General features: G+C 36.9%; 2 protein-coding genes across 3 annotated transcripts in view; one reads left to right on the forward strand and one right to left on the reverse strand.

Annotated features, from left to right (window-relative positions):
* Positions 1 to 14,638, reverse strand: part of LOC140164637 (translation initiation factor eIF2B subunit alpha-like) — a 37,363-nt gene extending 22,725 nt beyond the window's left edge. The window contains 1 exon segment of the mRNA XM_072187977.1: positions 14,511 to 14,638. Coding sequence (XP_072044078.1) covers positions 14,511 to 14,523 — 13 coding nt within the window. The 5' untranslated portion in view covers positions 14,524 to 14,638.
* LOC140164636 (general transcription factor IIH subunit 3-like) overlaps positions 1 to 17,726 on the forward strand; it is a 53,601-nt gene that overhangs the window by 3,327 nt on the left and 32,548 nt on the right. Inside the window, exons 2-3 of one of the 2 annotated variants that reach the window (XM_072187973.1) lie at positions 1,749 to 2,354; positions 3,567 to 3,710. In XM_072187973.1, coding sequence (XP_072044074.1) covers positions 1,749 to 2,354; positions 3,567 to 3,710 — 750 coding nt within the window. Of the gene's footprint in view, positions 1 to 1,748; positions 2,355 to 3,566; positions 3,711 to 14,680; positions 14,754 to 17,726 lie in introns of those variants that run through there. The other variant, XM_072187974.1, reaches the window with a different exon arrangement.

Here is a 17,726-nt window from a genome sequence, read left to right on the forward strand (position 1 = left end):
ATGTCTCGAAAAATAACCAATAAACAGTTTTGATGTGTCCGGAGAATTGAAAGTTTGCAAAATGTCGCCGAGGGAGCAAAGTTATTCTGCAGCATTTAAGCTCAACATTTTTTAGCATTCTCCGATTTCTCACGTTCACTAGAAAGAGTGTATCCCGAGCCCGCGATTTAATTCATAAATTGGATGGTAAAATTAGCAGGAGGAGCTAGCAGGCACTTGGGCTAGCTACAACCCTGTGATCATGCTGATTAGGCCTACTCGCAAAAGTATTCCCGTTGCGCCAGTTCACGTTCACAATATCGTTTGCGGCTGGCTTTTGAGACTAGGGAGTATGTGATTTATGAGACGTCTTTGAATTATGATACTGTCAGGTGACTCGGCACTGAAGAGTCTTTGATATCAGAGACGTCTTTGAATTAGCAGTGCCCCCGAACTGAGATGACCATAGATGGTACAATGTATCAAAAGTAATGATCAATTGGATCCTGTTTCCAACTATCTGACAAAATAATCATCAAATGTGGTTTTAGACAAGGAAATAACATGTCAAAGTATTATTAAATTAAACTCCCCTACATTTGGCCAAACCATCTACTTTCCAAGATTCAGATCATCTCAAGGGACACCGCCCACTTTGTTGGTGATCTGAATCATACCAGTCCTGTGATTGGTGTAAAGTTAATATCTAAACCTACTTGGAAGTTTTTGATTGGTTAGTAAAGTTTAATACCAATTACTGTTAAGAAGCTTCCTATTGGGTAAGATTAATTATAGATGATTCCATTATTGTATGTATGGAGAGACTTTCCTCTCCTGATCAAAGGGGGGTGGTGATCAAAGACGATTTTAAAACGCCATCGAAATGTGAAAAGCTGATCTTCAGTAATAAAATAGTTATACTTAGAGATAGAAACATATCAATAAGTGTACTTTACTCTTTTTTTTCACAAAATTTGAGAGAAAAAAAGAAGCTATAGGCCCTAAATTACTTGTTATTAAACTTTGGAAACCAGAGAAATATTGCTACTTAAAAAAAATAAAACGTTTGCTTCTATTGAACAGCTAGCAATGTATACTAATTCAATGTGTCCCTGCCTGATCAATAGAAGCAAAAGTAAATACAACTTTTTCCAACTTTGAAAAAATATTATTATTATTTTTTAAGTAGCAGTATAAGTTGAATAACAAGTAATTTAGGGCCTATAACATTTTTCGGGTATGTGGCGATTGATTAGTGTGGCATATCCCCCAATTTTTCCAAAGTAGTTGGGAGAAGAGGCAGTAGAGGCCACTCAGGCCAGGTGACTTTCATGGGATTTATTGGGGAATGGGCCTATAACAGGCCCAAAATACAAAAACTTTAGGGGGGATGTCTGAAGGGGAATAGGGGAGCTTTACCCTTCGTCTAATAGCCAGGGAGGGAGGGAATTGAATGGCTCATTTTCTTCTTCCCCCTCCTCTCATTTTTCCCCTCCCTTTTTTCTCTCTCCTCCCTCTTCTCTTTCTCCTTCCTTTGACCTCTTTTTTTCTTTCAAATCATAGGAGGGGCAGCTTCCCCCCTTGCCCCCTCCACGGCGCCGCCCCCGATTCCATTTGAAATTCATGTTCCCCCTGTGGAAGATATTTCCAAAATCTTCCACAGGGGTATAGTGTGGATTTTAAATGGACGAGCAAAATGTATGGTAATGCTGATGATGCAGCCACCTGTTTCATAATCACAGTAAAAGTTCCCGTTGTCTTTTAAATAGGTGATGAAAACCTATCTGATGAGTTAAGACATGCTGCAGCTACTGAGTTACGGTATAATCTGCCTCGCTATCTGAAACATCCACACATGGCCAGGGTGTCAAACAATTTACATGAAGATATTGAAGTACTATGGCAATTTCTGCTGCCTGATGAGTTAAGTAAACAGGACACTCAAATAGAGGACAAACTTTTTCGTGAAGCAGTGAATACATCAGAGTATGGACATTGGAGCACAATGTTGCATATCTTTGCACTTGCTACCATTTTACAGTGTGATATCAGGTCCGTCTGCCCTTCAATCAATAACTATCATTACAGACCACTGCTTCATGCAATTATTAAACCAATGATATCTATTGATGATCCTGATGAACGTATTTATGGATCAATGACGAAGTGTGCACATGTAAGGAGATTATCAAACCAAGATTTAGTGATCATGTGGGTCAACACTGCAGTAAAATACAAAACTGTCAACCATGGAAACTTCACACCAAACCATGTAGTGCCACTGGTTACAGACGCGGTAGTCACAAGACTATTACTTCAGACAACAGCAATGGAGAAGGATGCAAACACAACCTTATACTCAACCCAAGGAGCAGGTAAGGCTATTGAATTACTTTACAGATTCTAGTTATACGGTAGGCCTACACCTATAAAAATCGAAACCTATACATAAAAACATGATGCATAATAATAAATGGAGAATTGAAATTTTGTTCACAGTACATAAAGTTGCTCACCTGTAATGGTGGCCGGTATAACTTTACACCAGGGGTAGCGCTAGAACTAAACACTCCAGTGTCCGCAAAAAAGTAGGGGGTCCGGAGTAGAGTTTGGTGAGTCCGAGTTGCACAAATGCGGCATAAACAGTATGTCTGCAATAGCGCTAGATTGAAAAACTGGGGGTCTGCAGGGATCCCTGATCTTGCAGAAAATTTAAACACAGGGGGTCCGAACTCTATTTTGGTGGGTCCGGGACCCCAAAAAGCAACCTAGCGCTACCCCTGCTTTACACCAAATATAAAGTAACTCGTATTGGACAAACCACCTCGAATTGAATTCCCTGTAACAATGAGGAATTATCTTTTGTCTCCAACTTCAAAACAAGTAGCAATCAAGACCAGCTTTTGACATTCCACTTCAAAATGAGTACTACATGTAATTCAATATCTTCAGGCCACTATGCGTACATTTTTGTATATGGAGCATTGTCTTGTTTATAGTGTTAATGTGGTAAAATACTTCACATTGGGTGGAATAAGTACTCGTTTTGTACCTTGTTTTTCTACTCGTATTGCAAGGATAACAAAGCTAATCCAGCACCCGGATCCAGCATTGTTCAGGGGAGCTTTAAAACAAGGTAGTTTGTCCAATACACTTTCATGCAGGGTTGCCAAACCCGCGATTTGGTAGCCCAATTAGGCGACTTTTGAAGATTTTTCCCGCGACTTTTGACAATTTCCTGTCCCATAGAAACCAATGCTTAAGAAAAAAATTGGGCGACTTTTCAACTTTGGCTCCCGCGACTTTCGATAGTTTCCTGCCCCATAGAAACCAATGGTAAAGAGAGAAAATTGGGCGACTTTTTCGATTATTTGACCAGCGATTCGGCTGAAATCTTTTGGCAACCCTGCTTTCATGATAGACGATGCATTCAAATTTGCAGCCCATGATTTAGTTTTCAGATTAGGGTACCTACATTGTACATGGTATCTACATTGTAGATAAAACCATTAATATGATTTGAGTGTTACTGTTGAATCACCTTTTGTACTAATTAACTTTCCACATAAAACATGATTCCTTTGCAGCGCACAATTACAGTAACACTCCCGGATTCCCCATCAGTGACATCAGTGCCCGATTTTCTGGGATAGTAGATTCTGACGCATCAGATTATAAAAAGGTCAACTTCAGTAGCAGTCCAGCATTGGTAACAACAAGCAGATCCCAAGGTTGGTCATTTAGCCTATTGACTAAATGTTTTGCTTCAAAATGTATTGGAAATATTAATTTTTTGACTTTACGTAAAATTACAATTGACGTTCATTTTCTAGACGAAGTTCTTCAGTACTTTACACTAAAAAATTTACCGCTCGTATCGTGTTATAATAATAATAATAATAATGCATTTATAATGCGCCATCTATCTAGACAACCTATTCCGAGGCGCAAACATTGAACAATTAAAAATTAACACACAATTATAAAAACAGTCACATATAGAAGTCAATTGTCATAAGCAATCTTAAACAGATGAGTTTTTAAAGTCTTTTGAAAATATCAAGTGAATCACATATATACATGAGATTTAAAGGAAGCAAGTTCCAAAGTGCAGGTGCACAAGCATAGAAGGCCCGGTCGCCAAATGATGAAGAAGTCCGTGGAACTGAAAGAAGACATTTATCCGATGATCTAAGGTTTCGTGATGGAATATAAAAATTGATAAGTTCACTGATATAAGAAGGTGCCATGTCATGGAGCGCTTTCCAGGTGAGAAGAAGGAGTTTGAAATGAATGCGATACCGTATTGGTAACCAATGCAGACGTTGTAAGACGGGTGAAATATGGTCAAATTTCCTAGTCCTTGTGAGCATGCGTGCAGCAGCATTTTGAGCCTGTTGAAGTTTATTGAGTTGTCGTTCAGTGATTCCATATATAATAAAGCATTTCCATTGTCAAGACGTGATGTGACTAAAGCGTGGACAAGTGTTGCAGCAGTATCATAATCGAGCACTTTGCGAATTTCATTAATGTTTCTAATCTGAAAATAAGTTGATTTGCACACATTTTTGATGTGGTCGTCCATTGAGAGAATGTTGTCGAATATAATTCCTAGATTGCGAGTATTAGTAGAAGCTTGAATGTTGGCAGAATCAATTTGAAGAGAGTTGGAGCGAAGTTTTGATTGATTATATTTGGAGGTGATAATAAGAAGTTCAGTTTTGTCATCATTTAATTTCAATTTATTTACAGTCATCCATGATTTAATGTCCTTGATACATAATTCAATTTATGAACGTGAAGAAAGTTCATCTGATGCACTATCTAAATCAAAAGATAAATAAAGCTGTGTATCGTCGGGCGCATATGTGAACTTGTAATCCATGCTTGCGGGCGATGTTCGCTATTGGAGACGAGTAAATGGTGAAGAATTGAGGTCCTAATACAGATCCTTGGGGACACCGAAAAGGAGTGGAATGAATGATGACAAACAACCATTGATGTTGACAGCCTGCAATCTGTCGGTCAAATAAGAACGGGTCCATTCAAGTGCACTACCTCTAATACCAAAAGAGGAGAGACGCGCGGCAGAAGGACACCATGGTCTATGGTGTCAAAGGCAGCAGATAGATCAAGTAATACCAAAAATACACCACGTTTTTTATCCAAATTACATAATATGTCATTTTGAACACGAAGTAATGCTGTTTCAGTTCCATGATGTTGTTCACAGTAAGATGATCAGCTATATGAGATGAAACAACTTTTTCAATTATTTTTGAGATGAAAGCCAAGTTTGATACCGGTCGGTAATTTTTCAAGATTTCAGAGTCAAGCGATGGCTTTTTAAGAAGAGGTGTGACAAGGGCAGTTTTGAAACAAGATGGAAAAACTGCTGATTCCAATGAAAGATTAACAATGTGTGTAATAAGCGGAGCAAGCAGCTGAAGATGATTCTTTAAAAGCCACGTAGGAATAGGGTCAGAGTCACATGATTTTGGTGGTGAAGCACTGATGATTTTACAAATTTCCTCTTCCGACGCAGGCGGAAAAACATCTAAATGAGATTTTAAATCATGTTCAATGTCCGAAGTAGTGGATGTGTTTTGCTTGTCAATAGCAGTAAGTTCAGAGTCCAAATCATCACGTATTTTAGTAATTTTTGAAGTGAAGAAACTATTAAATTTTTGTGCTAGTGTTGGACTTATTTCGGTAACTTTGGCTGTATGCCATAGCGCTGTTGTAAATGTACTAGAGCTTAACCGATGTTCGTATCGGCCATCGTATCGGCGCTATATTGGCTGCATCAGTAAAAAAAATAGGGATCGGCAAAAATGCATCTGATCTTACTGATGCTGAGCCGATGTTTTGAATTCTACATGTAGGAAGAAATAAACTATCCAAGCTGTATTTAATCACCAATACCACCAGTTAAAATAACAACTTACACACTTATGACAACTTCACAACTTACCCCATAATTTTCCTCATTTATCGAAGCCCTGCATTCCTACCAATACATGTACATTAAAGGGGCATTGAGAGATATCGCGCACAGAACGCCCTCAATTTCGGTCAAACTAGCTCAAAGTCTGGTTTTTTACATATACGTAATGGTTATACATATACAAATCTTAATCTGAAATAGTTAAGCGAAATTCGGCGTCTTTCGGGTAAAATTTCATGATTTTCTAATATTTTGTATAGATCTATACATAAAATTCCCGTTGATTTTAGGTTAATGCGTGCATTGCATCATGGGAATGAGCCATAACATTTACGTTACGTTGTTGATGTTGATGTTGGCAGATGATGAGTTGGCGAGCGAGTGAAACAGTGTTGTTGTACATGGTGCGATACACCCAGGACGAGATGTAACTATTCGTGTCTTTAGCTTCAAGGGTCAGTTTGCTTGCGCTTCAGTTTAGTCATCCTCAGGAACCAACTGAAGTTGGAAAACTTTACATTTCAACCGCTTGCGTGTTATGACGATGTATGTACTGTGTTCAGTCTGAGACGAATATACGGTACCTACGCACGAGTGCAGAATTCGACAGCATGCACTTCTTCTCTCTGTTCAGCAACTGGATGCATGTTCAATATGCATTGCAATTTCATTATTTGCAACATCAACTACTAGTACCATGTATGTATAATGTAGCCGATCCTGTGTAAGTGAGGACGCGATAAACATTCTGATGAGCCTAATGGTGAAGTACATCAATACTAGACTAGTCAGTGCTATAACTATTGCACATGAATTAGTAGTGATCAAAGCATTACTTCACATGCTGGGCAAATAGGCGCAAATGCATGAATGGGGTGCAAATGTACATGATAAAAACATGAAAAGGGGGGGAACATCATGGAAAATCAACGGAGCATTCAAGAATGATTTACTCGAGTCTAACTCTAGCTTCCATGGCATGGGATGGCGATAAACTGGAAATGACTTGATGGCAGCTGCCAGCCATGCCAGCAGGGACTCAATTCAAGAAGAAATGCCATCGCATGATCGATAGCTCTTTTTGCGATGTGACCCGGGATGTGACACCTGATATGAGACCTTTGACTGACATTCAAAGTTGATGAAATGTCATCGTATTGTTATGTAGTTGATCATGTACTGCATACAACAAGTAGTAAATGGTGTTCATTAAGGTGGTACTACACACCCCTGATAAATTTTGTGACTAATTTTGCATTTTTCTCAAAAAATAGCTATGCATTGGTATCAAAAAATAGCTATGCATTGGTAACAAAAGTTATGTATATCATAGGGCAAGGAATCCAATTACTTCATTGAAATTTCAGTGATTCAAGACAAGTGGTTCAGTTACATTAAGAAATTAGGTACATTCTAGCGGTACCTCTTTTCTTATCATAAATAACGTGCCGCTTTGTCTAGAGTCACTGAAATAATTATTCCAGTGTAGTAACTGGATTCCTTGCCCCTATAATATACATAAATTTTGTTACCAGTGTCAGTGTGTTATTATTTTTTGAGAAAAATAGTCACAAATTTATCTAGTGGTGTAGTACCACCTTAAGCCATGGATTTTCAGGTAATAAATTTGTGCCCGAGTACCCGACTCATTTTTCGGGCTGGTAATATGGTACCCAAAAATTTTTAACAAATATTTTATTCCTTTTTCGGTTGTCTCTGGACCTACACATAGAGTTTTTTTTTATAAATGCTAGGATCATTCATGGTCGACTTACAAAAAAAAGGTTTATGTTTTTAATATACAAATTGATAATTTGTATTCATGTTCCATTGTTCATACTCTGTTAAGGGGTACTACACCCTGTGGTAAATTTGACCATTTTTGCATTTTTCTCAAAAATAATAACACACTGGTAACAAAAGTTATGTATATTATTGGGGCAAGGAATCCAATTACTACACTGAAATTTAATTGACTCAAGACCGGGCTCAAGACAAGTGGTTCAGTATATATGATCGGATATGAGGTACATCCTAGCAGTACCTTATTTCTTATCCTAAATAACGAACCGCTTGTCTTGTGTCACTGAAATTCCAGTGTAGGAACTGGATTCATTGCCCCTATATTATACATTAACTTTTTTACCAGTGTGTTATAAGTTTTTGAGAAAAAGCAAAAATAGTCACAAATTTACCACAGGGGCGTAGTACCCCCTTAATGATTTCAAAATGCATTGAATTTGTATATGGCTAACTCCATGAAGTTGGGGCACAAAGTGTGACATAAGGGTCAACATTTCAAAATGACTTAATTCTAAATGTAATGTGTGTTTTAGTTACTTCAACTATCATACTTCAACAAAAAAGTGATCTTTTTACATTGGAAAGTACAGAATTTCTGTGGAAGTGCTTTGTTGTTCAGTAGCCGAGGCAAATATCACGATGCTACATGGACACCATTTTATACTAGCTCTCTCTATTTTAAACATACTGTCCATAATATGTCTTAATAAAATACTTTTTTATGATGTCCTACCATGGCAAATTCGCATAATATTACCAATTACACTATCTTAAATCAGAAACAAAAGTTATGAGGCATCAAAATGAAGGATGACAGGTAAATCTATTCAAAATTATGTTTGATTTCTTTTTGTATCTAAAATTCACAAGGAATATATTTGCAGCTACCTAGGATGGTTCAGAAAGTATTAGATTCACAGCTGGTAGTTTATTTTGAAACTAGAAGTAAAAAAAAACTTGCCTTTGTTGCAAAAATTCAACATAATTCTACCGATGCTACTTGGACACCGTGTCCTGTAGAATCGGTAGGATTGTGAGTTTTGCACAAGAAGTAATCATACTTTGTGGTAAAGTTATTTAAAAATTATATTTGGGCCTACAGACATTAAAAGTTGTAGAAAAAATAAAACAAGGATACCTAAAAAACTGGTGAATACATAAAACTGACAAAACTGTGTACCGATGCTACATGGACACCGTGTCTGATAGTGCATAAAAATTTGTATTGAACACATAAATATTTTACAATGTTTGCCTACCCTCAAAAGTTAATATGTTTAGTTGTTTGTCATCTAGTTTCAAATTATAAGAAGTAATTACATAAATTTTAACTGTTTGCTTCCCAATGCTATACTTTGATCACGATGCTACATCCCGATGCTACATGGACACCGCACCATTTTTTCAAAATATTTACTCTTTGGTAAAATAGCAGCTCCTCAAATCAAGTTCCCTTGAAAACCCCTACCCAGTCACATCTTAAAATAAGTCCATTCATGTCAGTATGTGTACTGACCTTGCTGGAAGCAAGTATAATGGTTTGAAATCTCCCGATGCTACACGTGGACACCACAGTGACATTTTCTCATGAAATTTTAAAACGACTGAGAGCTTAGGCACAAATGCTGGTCAAATTTCCTATAAACATGTTTACATCAATAAAAACACAAAACAAATTGATTTGAATGATACATGTATGTGCTGTGGGTGAGCTGTTATACCGATGCTACACTTATTTTTCTGGACACCGCATGTAGCATCGGGAAGCTCATTTTGACATCCCATAAATTTTAATTGACTGGTTTCTGTTTTGTTTAAATGTACTTTTTAGTTACTACCAACATTAATTCATGTAATATTATGTAAAACTGTGACTGTTTGATGTTACAATTGAAATTATTTTTATTCCGCATACTTGCTTTTTCTGTGTCACGTTTATAGAAAAAAAAAGTGCTGGACACCAACCACTTAATGGCCCGTAAAAATAAAAATATAATAGGTACAATTTTCAAGTAACTTTTACATGAAAGTTAAACTTCATATCTATTTAGAAAATATCAACTGAGGAGAAAAGGTTCATATAAGAAATATTAAACTGCATTTATACTATAAAATTCTCCCAATTTGTAAATGTGTCCCAACTTCATGGAATAAGCCATATATATATATTGAAATCGAGTACCGGTATAACATGAACACAAATATCACTTTGCATTAAAAAAACACAACAACCATGAATGATCCCAGCATTTAGCTCTAGGTCCAGGGACACACTCCAATACTGGAAAAATAATTTTTTGTTGAAATTTCGGGTACCTGGGCAGGGAATTTCCTTCCCGGGTAATGTAATCTTGGGCGTGAACCCGTGAGCAGTGTTCATAAGCATAAAGTTTTAAATTATGAAAAGTTTAACATAAGTTATTATTTGTAGGCCTATTCATGTCATTAGTCTATTGACATATTTCAAAATGGATACAAATCCAATGCATTTTGAAGTGCCAATTATAACTTTGCATATTGAAAACACAAAATGTAACTTTTTTAATTTTTGAAAAGTCAACCATGGCTGATCCTAGCATTTAGCTCTTTGGTCCAGGGACACTCCAAATCCAAAAATAAAATCCAATTTTTGGACAATTTGTGGAATTTGTCAAAAAACTAGGGGTGGAACTTTACTCAAACATGGGACTTTACTATACTATACTATACTATACTATACTATAATACTATACCCATGTTCTGGGAAAAGTGAGGTGTTTTTGTATAATTATTGTAATTTACAATGTTATATATTAAAAGAAAAGGAGCAGAATAAAATAAAAGAGTAATTAAATTTATTTCCATAAAAGACTTCAATTTCTTCAATACTGTGTCCACTTTCCATGTTCTTATATGTTTGTAGCTGTACCAGTGGTTTGATCCTGGATCATCAACACATAGTGTTCATACAGTACATGGCCCATTCACTCTGTGAGTGGTCCAAGAGAGAAATTATTTTTGGCATACACATGCCCTGTGTCTTACATGTAGTTGTACGCATTGACTGACTGGCTATATAATATGGGGATATTATATAGTGTGCATTCAGTGAAGGGCCTGTGGGGCTATTTTCTTTGGAAAGGAATGGGGGGGCTATCAGTGACCAGATTGCATTGTTTTTGTCACCTACATGTATCTGAAGTAAACAAGGTTTTTAAGCATTGGATAGGTTGGAGGGCCATGATGATACCTCATTTACAATCTTTTTCATTTTTCAATTTCAATTGTAAAAACCCTCCATGTTCCACACATTTAGTGGAAAACAATTTGACCCCTTTAGTAGCCTATGCCAAACCTATCATTATTTTTCAATTTCAATTGTAAAAAACCCTCCATGTTCCACACATTTAGTGGAAAACAATTTGACCCCTTTAGTAGCCTATGCCAAACCTATCATGATCCTCCACTTATTTGGGACCCCTCCTAAGAACTGGCAGCACCCTGATGACATTGTTGAGTTCAAAAAGCTTACCCAAGCACTGAATACCAGTATGAATGTTGAGTCCACCCCAGACCCCAGTTATAACAAGTCACCAAAAATTCAGGGCAAGTCAAGTCATTTCAAGTCACTTGATATCACAAGTGGTTGAAGCGTAAATGTAAAAAGCAAAAGTCAGAAGTGTAAAAAGCATGTCAGAATTTTAGAAAATTATATTTGCAAGTGATTTATGGATACTTTTGTGTGTGGGTATGCACTTGTGTTTCTAGGTGTTTGTGCTTTGTGAAATTGTTTAACCCATAAATGCAATTTGTATAAGTTGAAACAAAATTCTGACTTAGTTTACACTTCTGGCTTTTGATTGTGTTTATTGGTTAGGGTTAGGATGTGGGTTTGAATACAGTATCTGTGGTTTGCATAAAGGGTCAATGTGTTACTATGATCCTGATTGGATTTTCTCAAGGGTTTTCTGATATCGTATGACCCCGCATTAGGGAGCTGTCACTTTCTTCGGAAGGGGTCCCAAATATACGGGGGGTGGTCATAAATTTCGGACAAAGAAAAATAAGGGGTCATAACATTTTTGATGACCAAAATGTAGGAAGTTGCAAGATGTCCACAGATAGTGTATTTATGTTATTCAAAAAGACAGATTTCAATACAATTTTAGCCTGCCGGGGGTAAGGTGTATTGGTGGTGGACTGTGGTGGTGGGGAGGGGGTGTTTGGGTCATAAAATTGTTGTCGAAATAAGGGGGTCGAAATTTTATTGATGCTGACTTTTGTAAATTTGGGACTGGGGGGCAAGGGGTATTTCTCTTGCCCCCCATTTTTTAGGCAACTTGACTCCCCCAAAAAAAAATCACACACATTTCCAATTTTTGCTGCAACTTTTTGCTACAAAATTGGTTGATCCCCCCCCTGAATTCACTTCCCCCCAAGTCTCCCTCCCGAAAAAAATCCTGGGTCTGCCACTGATTACACGGAATCGTCATGCACTGAGGGAAATTGTATACATAAGCTTACTGGAATACTTCCTTTACATGTACGTGCATGGTTCTTCATGTATAAGCTGTTCTTATTTGAATTTTATAGTGGGAAATTAAACACGATAGTGGACAATATATTGCCGGGATATATTGACATGAAATCATTTATCTTTTCAAAAGAAAATGAATATAATTAGTACGGCGTAATTTGCTGTTTACATAGTTTGTACACATGTCCATGTGCCCGATCGACGGTCAATTGTTTACGTGTCGCGAGTTGTCACCACAGCTGTCAAATCGTTACCGAATTGCCTTGGTTCAATCCCATAATGCAACGCGAGTGCAAAACTCAAGATCTAGGCACGCTAAACGAAACGCTCATAAAATGTCGTTTATTTTACTATTTACTGTTTTTTTCTTGAAATTACCACTGTGGTAGGTTTTTCTGGATCCCTTTTATCAATATAAAGTGAAATGTTCTCATTCAATTTTCCTGCGAAATCTCTCACTGCCCTTTAAACCTTGACTCCAAAGTGTTTGGCAACTGTTTACCCCTGATGCAAAACTAACCTTGATGCCATTTGAAGTAAGTCCTTATTATAGCGAAGGCGGTAGTAGGCCTAAAGTCAGGATTGCCGGATATTTAACATGCATTGCAAAAAATTACAACGGCAACGCTGAGCTACCGAAAAACAATAACTTCATGGACTCAAGGCTTGAATTAGTAATGCCGTTTACCCCTGTTACTTTCCTATTCGGCGAGGATGCCAATACGGTCATCCTGAACGTACATGTACATACATTGTAGGCCTACTGTTTACAGTTTTTGTATTATAATTCCTGAAATACCATGTATGTGATACGGTACCTATTAATAATCGCTCTTTTGCAATAAGTGCTTTTGATAAAGATCCTGCTAGGATTGAAAGCTCAGGCCCCTAAAACTTTTACTTTTGCAATAACTTTAGGCTCCTGGACGCGAACTGCATGGAATGTGCAAAAATCACAAATTTCTTGGACCTTCGCCATCTAAAGCTGGCCTTCTCATGTTGGCTTGTTTATTATGGGTGATCATGTGATTGATTGATCAGTTATTCCATTATTATAAGGGAAACTAAATTATCTCCTGCGCAGCCTCGTGAAGTTCTATTTGGAAACAAGCAGAGTTACTCGAGAACTCTAGCTTCAAATTTGCACACGATAACTACGCATTCGATGCTAGAGTATGTTGCTATCGTTTTTCGGTCGGACAGCGTTGACATTTTTTGCAACAGACGTTATTTATTCTGTTAATGTTGAAATTTGGATGAAAGTTATTTTGATGAGTCAACTGTATCTTTTGAGTAAAATTTGCCTATTTTGAACAAGTTTGTTGAAGTGAAATTATAGACTACAGTAACATTTTTGATGCGATCGCCCATCATGATCGGCTGTTTACTTCTGAACTTCCATTGCTTTACACAGTGTCATGCTTCAGCGAATCTGACTAGATTTTGAATGCAAAGGCCTTGTAATGACGAATGTGAATTAGCTATATCGTAGGTATCCTAGGTGAATTCAAATTTGCCATCAAATTGCATCGTTTTATATATCAAATTAAAGCCCTTGAGTAAACTAAGCCAAAACTGAAAACCTTTTTTTCATAGCACTTTCCGTAGCAAAGTTACATCTTGTCAAAGATTGACTTTCATCAAAAAGATTCAGCTAGCAAAATTCCCAAAAGCGGCATTTCGGGGTGTTTCTAGATCTTAGTCTCATGGCGATGGCAGCTTTTTTTAATGGAACTGCTATCAAAATCCCTCTAAAATTCCATGTGCGCCTTGATTATCACCATAAAAATCATATATTTGGGTAAAGTGAAGTATAGAAAACATATTTATGTAGGTTTCCTTCACCCACCTATTCTCGAAAAAAATTCAAATTCTATGTAAATATGCATTGTGTTGGGGCCCCGGTCTCGGCGAATTCGCTGACTAGTAAATGTGTTAACTAAGGTTTGCCTAGGTTACCTATATATCGGTGAGCAAATTTGTGGCTACAATTCTCAAGTAAGACTGATTATTCGGATTTGTGTGCAAATTCGAAGCTATCCATGCTAATGTGAATTCTCAAGTAAGGTATATACTGCCTACAAGTACATGTACTACTGACAGTGATTAACATGCAATATTTAGCAAGTAAGCATGATGTAAGCTTACATTGAAAAATTGAAAATATTTATTTTAGTTACAAATTTGAATCTTTTAACATGATTCGATTGTTGGCTGTATTACAATAAACATTTATGTGATCGATGTTGAGAGCATGAATCTTACCTTCTTGATTCATCTTGGCTTATAAAACGAGCTATTTTATGATAAAATCGTGAAAATCTGGACCTGTTTCTCTGTCACAACAACAACACACATTTCATCAGATAGGGTTACGAGCTGTCTGTAGCTGCTAATTGACAAGGTCAAAGGGCAAAACTCAACTATAAATTTACGAGCTACAAAGTTTCCTTTTCTGACATAGATTGAGTCTCGTGACTACTTATTTAACGATGGCAAAAAGTAAAGGTATTGTTCAGATTGTTCTCCAAAAATTTTAATACGACATGGTGCTGCAGAATGTTATGAAAGTTTCAGTGAAACTTGAATTTTTTGTAAGCTTAAGTTTTAAGCTTTACAACAGTCATGTCATGCTGAGACTAGTATACTAGTCTCAGTGTCATGACAGTGCATGAGTGGAAATTCCGATTAAATAAACGTACACAGCCTGTCATAGCGTGATGATTTTTTGCGTACACTGTGTGATATACGCCAGCGTGTGCAACTGTGCGTGGGTAGCTCGGAAGTGAATCCAACCATGCCAACGCATTCGTGATTAGGTAGTGCATTTGTGACCGTGTTGTAGTTTGAGATACGTGAAATACTATCGCTGTGTACATGGCTAGTACCAATCATGTGCTGTTCATCATTATAGCTAAAATAATAATTTCGCGATCATGAGAGTATGAATGTACTGCGTGCACTGCGCAATGTCGCAAGTTTTAATAGTGGAATGACACGATAGCACGACCGATTGTGCACGCACAGGAAATGCAGCGCTACCCAAAGCGTGTGTGGTAGACGTTGTATACTGACGCAATTGTCATTGCGTGGCTATTGAGCTCTCATGTTCGAGAAATTATTATTTTGGCTATAAGTATAGGTGATGTATCACAGGCAAACCTGGCTTATAGTTTAGTCAGCCTTGTACAAATTTTACATAGAAATTAAAAGAAAAGATTTGTGAAGGAAACCTGCATAAATATGTTGTCTATACTTCACTTGACCCAAATATATAATTTATGTTTGTGATCAGAGATGCCACTTTTCCTGATTTATCAAGAATTCCTGATTTTTAGCCAAGAATTCGGGATATTTTGGCAATGAATGAGTGGCTACGCTTCGCAACTTCCTGATTTTTTTCAACAAGCAAGTGGCATCTCTGTGTGATGAGATAATCGCACATGGAATTTTAGAGGGATTTCAATAGCAGTTCCATACAGAAAAGCTGCTCTATCATGAGACTAGATGCTGTTTTGTTTTGCAATTGATTCATCAAATGTTGGCTGAATGTTTTGGATGAAATTCTATCTTTGACAAGATGTAACTTTGTTATGGAAAGTGCTATTTTCAGTTTTGGCTTTCTTTACTCAAGGGCTTTAATTTGATATAAAATGATGCGGTTTGATGTCAAATTTGAATTCACCTTTCATATAACTATACCCCAAAACTCCATGGCCTTCACTTTCCTATCCTCACAGGTAAGTCCATGAACGACGCTGATATAAAATTGGATGGTTTGAACCCAATACACAAATTTATTGGTCGAGCTATGAGTTTTAAAATATTTGACGAGACAAGTCCAATATTTTTAAACTCATAGCGAGACCAATAAATTTTGTATTGGGTGAAAAAAACCATCAAATTTTATCATTATTATGTTTTCAGAATCTTTTCTTGGTCAAAAACATGACTGAAACATGACTAAAAATGTGATTTTTGGTAAAAAATGTAATTTTTGGTCAAAATGTGATTTTGGTCAAAAATGTGTCCAACGTATATTGGGTGAAAAAAAACATCCAATTTTATCATTATTATGTTTTCAGTTATCTTGGTCAAAAACATGACTTTTGGTAAAAATGTGATTTTTGGTCAAAAATGTGATTTTTGGTCAAAAATGTGATTTTTGGTCAAAAATGTGATTTTTGGTCGAATCTCTTATGTGATTTTTGGTCAAATTAAGTCAAAAATGAGTTTTGGTCAAAAAAATGTAGAAAACTAAATTTTTTTTGGGGAAAAGTGAGCCTATCCAACACAGTCCAAGTTCTGAGTCCAAGTGTTGATTATATTGGACTCTTCAACTCTGTACAAAGTATAGGAAGGAAGATTCTGAGAACATAATAATGTAAAAAGCAGGGCACCAGGGCACTCTTCCGAGTCAACCAAGTTGTGCTGTTGTCATTGGTTGTTGATCAAGAAATCTATAGTCATGACAGTACTAACTAGTACCATGTCTATTATCCACGAAGACAGTCCACACGATTACTGTGTGGATCAGTATACCCAGAGTGTGGAACGAGTATAAAACTACTTCAGTAATTTACTTTAATAATCGTCACCAATTTTCAAACTCATTAAAACAATTCTGAGCAGGACTTTGTCCCTAACACACACTGTCAATCATACTTGTTTAGCAATCCATTTTAACTGCAAGCAGATGCTGAACAGGCTTTGATGAGTATAGTAGCAAGTAGAAGAAGCACTAAGCATGGATGAACAAGACGTGTCCATGCACCAAGTGAGAGTTTAACTTTTGCGCCAACACAAAGTGCCGCAAATTCCACAGATAGTTGTGTACAATGTAGTTTAATGGTAATGGCACATGCCCGGATGATTTAAACCATAACATGATTTGGGCAACCAATTACAGTCAGATCCAGGTCCATTTAAAGCTGCATTATATCATGGCTAATTTTTAGTAGGCCAGAAATTTGACAGTCTTTACATTGACATCCGTGTTAAGCATGTTGATTAACCACAATCCAAAGAAAGTAGTCCACTTGGGAAACTGACAAACAGAGGGAGTATGGTGATGAATAGATCAGATGTGAAAGTCTATCAAGTGTATACAACTTAATACAAATCAGAGTTTACAGCTTAAATTTAATAGCCAGAGTATGCAGAATGGTCAAGTGGACTACGGAGAAGTGTACAATTGTAGAAAATATACATTTTGATATGATAAGGTTCGAGGTTTGACCATGGTTTGGCGGACAAAATGGCCAAAAATCGAAGCAAAAATTTTAAAATGATTAAATGGTTTGAGAGCTGCATACCTTAGAGCGTAAAACTCCCCTAATTTACAAGGTCTGGAAATTTTCCATAAATTTGCCAATGTGTAGTGACAATAATCACAATATTTACCCCTAAAATAGCCCCTGTAGTGGTAGTATAACAAATTAAATTACAGCAATCCTCAGCCCTTCCTCTTCCCTTTTCATG

Source organism: Amphiura filiformis, chromosome 11 (genome assembly GCF_039555335.1).
Source record: "Amphiura filiformis chromosome 11, Afil_fr2py, whole genome shotgun sequence".
NCBI lineage: Eukaryota > Metazoa > Echinodermata > Ophiuroidea > Amphilepidida > Amphiuridae > Amphiura > Amphiura filiformis.